General features: G+C 40.2%; 1 protein-coding gene across 1 annotated transcript; it reads left to right on the top strand.

The window, feature by feature from the left end:
• The first annotated feature begins 333 nt into the window (after positions 1-333).
• Positions 334-6,314, top strand: LOC143021839 (uncharacterized). The gene is made up of 4 exons (XM_076179606.1): positions 334-370; positions 4,875-5,072; positions 5,422-5,610; positions 5,728-6,314. The coding sequence occupies exons 1-3, from the start codon at positions 334-336 to the stop codon at positions 5,553-5,555; spliced, it is 369 nt and encodes a 122-aa protein (XP_076035721.1). The 3' UTR covers positions 5,556-5,610; positions 5,728-6,314.
• Positions 6,315-7,691: the final 1,377 nt, after the last annotated feature.

The following is a 7,691-nucleotide window of genomic DNA, read 5'->3' as shown; positions in this document are numbered from 1 at the left end:
GAGTTCCCTGTCGTTCACAGGTACGTAGTTTTGTAGTGTTGAAAGTTGTATACAAGTTCACGCAGAGTATCCCAGTATTAACTCGGTGGGACGGTCACCTAGATTAACTGATACCGTCAACATTTTGTATTAAAAGAGATGGGAAATCTGTCGGAAGTCATAATATTCTCCACAAAGGTAACTCAAACTTGAAAATTTCAAGAAGAATACTAAGCTTTGTGAATATAAATGAAGATTGCACGCCATGACAAGTTTGATTTAATTAAACATTCATAAAAGCCCCATTTTGAAAGTTATTTACCACTTCAGTATGATGACCTCAATGTAGGCGTTATGAAGCATGATTGGGTACATGAGGATACCACCGTTGGTATTTTGATTATATATATTTCTTTGTAGTTGTACATTAGTTACCCTTGGATTCTGTGAACTGGTTTGATAATGCTTTCTGTGTTTATTATTACTCAGAGTAAAAGAGAATGAGTAATACAGCAGTGACTATATTTTATGATGTGAGTAGTGTGATGCATCGTACATATGGCAGCCAATGCTGCGCGTGAGAATTTGACTTGTATTGAAGTGGTTAACAAGCTTGTTTTGGATTAAATTTTATAAATGTAGAGCAAAGCTGAACTTCAAGAAAATATGCATATCCATCAAGAGTTGTAAATAACTGCAGTAATTTGCCTGAGTGAGTTATAAGCTCAGGTATAATTCAGAAATTTGTGTAAAATTTAGACAAATATTGGAAACATCAGGATCAGCTTTATAACCATAGAGCTCAAATCCACTGTGCATGGACAATGCCAGTCCAGCTTAGATGAAATACATCTGGAATCACAGGTTGTAGAGCATCATCTAGATCATCTCTGAGTATCTGTGAATACTAGAAAGGACCTACAAAACCCATCAAGATCAGTTGGTATCATTCAGAATAAAAGTAGTTGAGGATCATTCTTCAACCAAAAAATGTTATTATTATATTTTAATTATGTTTAGAATGTTTTAGAAGATATAGGGAATATGTTTCAAGTACCCAAAATTTGAAAAATATCATTTGGTTGAGACAGCAGCACCTCAAATATTATATTTTAATTATGTTTAGAAATGTTTTAGAAGATATAGGTACCCAAAATTTGAAAATATTATTTGGTTGAGACAGCAACACCTGAAAGACATGTGGATAGATCATGGTGAAATGACCCTTGTTATTCCCACATTTTTGGTTGATTTTACTGTGATAATCCCACCATTCCCCACTGTCGACAATTGGTAATCCTTGAACAGGGGTTTGTAATGAGAAAGTAGTGGAGAAAGAGGCATTGTGAATCTTATCTACAAAAAACTTGAGTGCCTCACTCTGACCCTCTCAGTACATTTTGATGCAACTTAACTTGGAACAAAAAAATTTGCAATGAAAAAATCCTTAAATTTCTAAAACTAGTTTTATGTCCTTTGAAATTGGCGAATCTTTATTTCATAATATGGTCTTTAACTCAAAGCTGATTTCAAAAAATCTGTTATGTGATTTAGAAAAAATAAACTATTCAAAATATCTGATGAATGTGGATTTCTACATACATACATACATATACCAAGGCTTTTTCCCCCTTTCAAGGGAGGTAGCCAAAAAGGGAAAGGCACAAAAACACTCCCACCCATTTCATCCCCAAATACACTCCACACCCCTCCCACCCTTCCTCTCATCTGAGCACCTCCTGGATGACGGGTCATCCCTGCACCCCGCCCACCGCCCTGGGTCAGAAGCAGTGTCGCAAGACACAGTACATCCACAGCAAGGCCGCTTCATCCAATCGGCGACCCCCCCTCTCCGTCCCCCCTTGCATATAAGGAGAGGACGGGGAGAAATCCCGTCGGGCTGCGTCAAAAGTTGCTCACACACACCACCCCACCCCCCACCCCCCCGCCCACTCCTCCTCATGCAGTCACAACATCATCCATATACAACCATTCTCCACTCACCTCTGTCTTCCGTCCTCTCCCTTCCTTCCTCAACAGACATTCCCCTCTTCCCCAAAGCCCCCTTCACCCCATCCATCCACCTCATCCTAGGATGTCCCTTCATGTTCACTCCCTCCACATCTGCCTTCCATACCTCTCCCAATTCCCTTTCCACCCCTGTTCTCCTCCTCACCTCCTCATTTCTCACTCTATCCAGCCTAGTAACCCCCATCATACTTCTCAGATACCTCATCTCAAACATGGATGAGGACGTGAACTGCTACATGAGCTTCTTTGCCGATGACGCCAAACTGCTAAGGAAAATAGAAACTGATGAGGACTGTGAAGCACTGCAAGAAGACCTAAATAGGGTATGGAACTGGAGTCAGAAATGGGAAGTGGACTTTAATACTAAGAAGTGTAGCATAATGGAGTTTGGAAAAAGCAAAAACAGAATATCAGGAAAATATACAATTGGAACCAAAGAAGTAAAGAAAGTAGGATCCGAAAAAGATTTGGGAGTAATTATCACGAACGACTTGTCCTATGATATACAGATTAACAAAATTGTCGGGGAGACTTACAATTTGCTAAGATCAATAAAAGTGGCGTTTACATACTTGGACGAAGACATGATGAAAAAAATATTGGTTACATTGATAAGGCCTAGATTAGAGTATGCAGCGACATTGTGGTCCCCCAGTACCAAAAAGAATATAAAGAAAATAGAAAGAATCCAAAGAGCAGCTACAAAAATGGCACCTGCACTTGCAAACCTATCATACAAAGAGAGATTGGCTAAACTGGAGTTACCGACACTGGAGCAAAGAAGAGAGAGAGGTGACCTATTGACCATCTACAGAATCATGAAAGGCACAGAGGTACTCGATAGTGAGAACTTACTTAACTGGGACAAAAGAAACACAAGAGGACATGGAAAGAAAATAAAAAAACATAGCTATAGAAGAGAACTGAAGAAAAACAGTTTTCCTCATAGAGTTTTGGACACTTGGAACAAACTGGACAATGAAATAGTATGCGCAAAAACCATTCATGAGTTTAAAAACAAACTAGACACTGCAAGATACAAAGGCGGGACAACACGAGCATAGCTCCCCTTCCCGCAAAATACAACTAGGTAAATACAACTAGGTAAATACATTCAAACTCCTTCTCTCTTCTTCTCTTATGTTCCACGTTTCTGCCCCATACAGTGCTGTTGGCACAATCACTCCTTCATACAGTCTCCTCTTCGCATCCATTCCCAAATGTCTATTTCTCATTACACTCTTTAAACCACCAAGGCATTTACTCGCTTCTCTCAATCTACATTCTACCTCCACCTTCACTCCACCTTTTCCTGCTACACTTGCACCCAAGTATCTAAAACTATCCACTTCCTCCAGTCGCTCTCCCTTAATGTTCACTTCCAGTCTACTGCCACTTTCACCCCTTGTACATCTCATCACCTTACTTTTACCCACATTTATCTTTAGCTTTCTTCTATCACATACTCTCCCAAACTCTGCCACCAGCTTCCTCAATCCCTCCTCTGACCCTGCCACAAGCGCAGTGTCGTCCGCAAACAACAGCTGGCTCACCTCCCACTTTTCTCCATTTTCTTTAACCATCTCCAATCCCTGACTCACTACCCTAGCATTTACCTCTCGCACCACCCCATCCATGTATAAGTTGAACAGCCAGGGCGACATAACGCATCCTTGACGAAGTCCCACCTTTACTTCAAACCACTCACTCTCTCCATTTCCAATCCTAACACATGCTCTACTACTCACATAAAAACTCTTGACAGCTCCCAAAAGCTTTCCTCCTATCCCATAAATCTGCATAACCTCCCACAGTGCCTTTCTGTCTACCCTATCATAAGCCTTTTCCAGATCCATAAAAGCCCAAAAAACATCCTTCCCCTTTCCTATAGCTTTCTCACATATCTGTCTTACCACAAAGATCTGATCTACACAACCTCTACCCGTCCTAAATCCACACTGTTCCTCACCAATTACTCCTTCTGTTCCTCTCCTAATCCTCTCAATTAAGATTCTCCCATAAGCCTTCCCTACTACACTCAACAGGCTAATCCCTCTGAAATTACTACATTCACACTTGTCCCCTTTTCCCTTGTAAAGAGGAACTATACAGGCACTACTCCAGTCCTCCGGTACTCTACCCTCTCTCCAGCAAACATTAAATAATCTCACCAACCAGTCCACCATCACTGAACCTCCCTTTTTCAGACATTCTGCATGACATCCATCCAGACCAGGTGCCTTACCTGCTTTCATCATCTTTACAACTGCCTTCACCTCATCCTTCCTTATTTCTCCTCCATTCTCCTCATTCATCACTCTCATTTTCTTCGTATTTCCCACTGCAGCTATCTTTCCTTCCCTATCCTCCTTCACATTCAGCAACTCCCTAAAATATTCTGCCCATCTTCCCCTCACTGCCATCTCTTCCATTATCAACTCTCCATCTGTACCCTTTACCTTTTCTTCCCTACTTGATTCGCCTCCTCTTCCTCTCTTAATTTCTTTCCAAAACATCTTTTTATTACTTTCAAAATTTTCTGTCATACTCCTACCCCATTTCACATCTGCTCTCTTCTTTGCCTCCTTTACCTTTTGCTTTACTTCTCTTTTCTTTTCTTTGTACGTCTCATATGACTCCCCTGTCCTCTTTTGTAACCAATCTGTGAATGCTCGCTTCTTCTCTTCTACAACCTTCTTTGTTTCCTCATCCCACCATTCACTACCCTTTCTTCTATTTCCCCCTGTCCTTCTTGTTCCACACACCATCCTTGCACACTTTAAGACTCCCTCCTTGAACCATCCCCATTCCTCCTCCACACCCATCTCTGCTCTATCCTTTACTCCCTCCCACTCCTCCTTCAGAATGTGGATTTCTAGAACAGGAAAATGACCCAGAGGAAGAAGAGGAGCTGGAAACAGGAGAAATTGAGGAAGAGGAAAAGGAGGCTGCACTACAAGTGGAAAAAGAATTACAGGATGAGGTTGTGCCCATGGTTGTAGTAGAAAATAAACCTTGTAAAATGAATGACAAGGAGTACCTTGAAGAGGTCATAGTGGAAGGTTTGTTTGCCTACTGAGATTACTTTTAAGTGACTGCAAGGTTTTGACTTTTATGTTACCAATGTTATTCATTGTTGCTATTCTAATTAATGCTTGAATTTTCATCTTTAAATAAGAATCAAATATGAATATGATAATGGGGAATCAATAGACATAAAGGAGGAGCCAATAGAAGTAGGTAAAATCTACTGAAGAGGGGTGTAGGGGGTGAAAAATAAGCAGCTGAAGTAATAAAAATGACACCTGCAGCAAAGAGATCCAGACCAAATGTTGAAGATGAATATGTGTTTAACAGGTACTTGACAGGTGCAATTTTATCATATTTTCTTGTGGCTTTCTCTCTCTCTAGAACAGGAAAGTGACCCAGAGGAAGAAGAGGAACAAGATGTGAAGTTCATAATTGCAGAAATTGAGGAAGAGGAGCCTGAACTACTAGTGAAAAAAGAATTGGAGGATGAGGATGTGTCCATGGGTGTACAATAAGATGAAACTTTTGAAAGGAATACGGAAGCTTGGGTTAAAGAGGTCCGAGTGGAAGGTTTGTTTACCTACTGAGGTTACTTCTGAGTGACACTACAAGGTTTTGACTTTTATGTTAGCAATATCACTCATTGTTGCTCTACTAATCAGTGCTTGAATTTTTGTCTTTAAACAGAATTTAAATATGAATATGATAATGTGGAATCAATAGATATAAAGGAGGAGCCAACAGAAGTGAAGGTAGAATCTACTGAGGAGTGGCGTAGGGGTGAAAAACAAGAAGTTGAAGTAACAAAAATGATACCTGTAGCAAAGAGATCCAGACCAGATGTTGAAGATAAATATGAGTTTGACAAGAGCTTGGTAGTGCTTGACAGGTGTAAGTTTATCATATTTTCCGGTGTTCAGTATCTTTATGGTTTACATGTTGCTTAATTTGCTTGATTTGTGTCACATTGGATTGAAAGTGTCCATTTTTATATTTTAAGATAATTCAGATACAAGTCTCGTCATAAGTGAGGAAGACAGATTGTCAGCATATCCCTTAACTGGATGAGACTATGGTTCTGTGTGGCATGGAGTGAGAGCAACTTATGGCTTCACCAAAGGAAAGGTGTTTTATGAAGTGAAAGTGATGGAGCATCTTAATGTTCCTCACCTGGAAGCTGATGAAGAACCTCCTCATGTGGTTCATGTTGGCTGGTCAGTTGATGACACTGGGTTAATGCTTGGAGAGGAGCCACTTAGTTATGGTTATGAAGGCACTGCAAAAACTTCAAGCAATCTCAAGTTCAAGGTTAAAGTTTGTTTGATGTGTTACTTGTATTTTAGGTTTGATATCCTGCTGTATTGCATTGATTAAAGGATGATGTTAAATTTCTTTATTTCATTTCAGAATTATGGCATAAAGTTTGGGAAGGATGATGTTGTTGGATGCTTCCTTAACTTGGATGTTCAACCAGCAGTAATTTTGTTTACAGTAAATGGTGAACATCAAGGTGTAGCTTATAGAAATCGTCACAGAGAAATTGGTAATGCTGCTCTGTTCCAAAACATTGTTACCAAGAACTCTTCATTCCAGGTAGATTTTGGATAAATGAAATTGATTGTTTATGAATTTAATATCCCACTTTGATTTAAGATACATAGAAGAATTTCTATTCCTAGGTCAACTTTGGAGAGGAAGATCCATGGTTTAAACCAGTAACTGGCTATATGGCACAAAAAGTGCCATGAGAAGAACAGGTAGTAGGAATGCAGGCACCAGAAAAGTGTGAGGATTGTGAGGTAAGGCATATTGCATGGCTGCTTTTAGAAACTGGCCAGGTCTCTTATGTTGTAACAGGTATTACCCGTTTTGTTTCAGAAATCAGGTTTTGGTATCCAGAGGTTATTTCACTGGGCAACATTTTTCTCAATTTTGTATAGCCAAGGTCTGATAGATGGAAGGGGTGAAAAGGACTTTGCTCATTGAACAAGGAAGGGAGAAGGCAAGGGGTAGGAGTGAGTGGAGAATGATTGTGTATGGATGAGATTTTTGGTGTAGCCTGAAGGGATTTCTCCTTGTCTCCTCTATTTTTTGTGTGAGGGGATGAGGAGAGAGGGGTACTGTGTGAATAAAAGCAGCCCTGCTGTGGATGTACTATGTCTTGCTGCATTACTTCTGACCTGGAGATGGGTGGGGGGGGATCCTTTATCCACAAGGAGTTAAGATGAGAGGGAAACAAGGGTGGTGGATGGGAGTGGAATGGGTGAGAGTTGCCTTAGCTGGCTACCTTCCTTAGGGTAATTGAATATAATTGATATACATGCATGCATCACATAACCCACTAAAATGAATGAACTAACATTTTCAGACGACTAGCATGACGGCAGACTACCACAACACCGAGGAGTTTATTTCAGAAGTAGGGAAGAGGCCTGCATGGTGGGATTCTTCAAACAAAGAATACAAGAACAAGAAAGCAAAGGTTTGCTGTTCAGTTTCTCTGGATTATGAAGAGAAAACTGCAAGAGAAAAACTAATTGGTAAGTGATTTTATATCCATGTTGTATACTTATGACATAAGCTTCTTTCACATATAAACTTTTAGCTGTGTGCTGTCCTCTACACAGCATCAAGCTCTCAAATAACCATGG

Source organism: Oratosquilla oratoria, chromosome 43 (assembly GCF_046742065.1).
Source record: "Oratosquilla oratoria isolate Oo_2021 chromosome 43, ASM4674206v1, whole genome shotgun sequence".
In the NCBI taxonomy this organism is placed as follows: domain Eukaryota; kingdom Metazoa; phylum Arthropoda; class Malacostraca; order Stomatopoda; family Squillidae; genus Oratosquilla; species Oratosquilla oratoria.
This window is presented reverse-complemented; position numbering and strand designations above follow the sequence as displayed.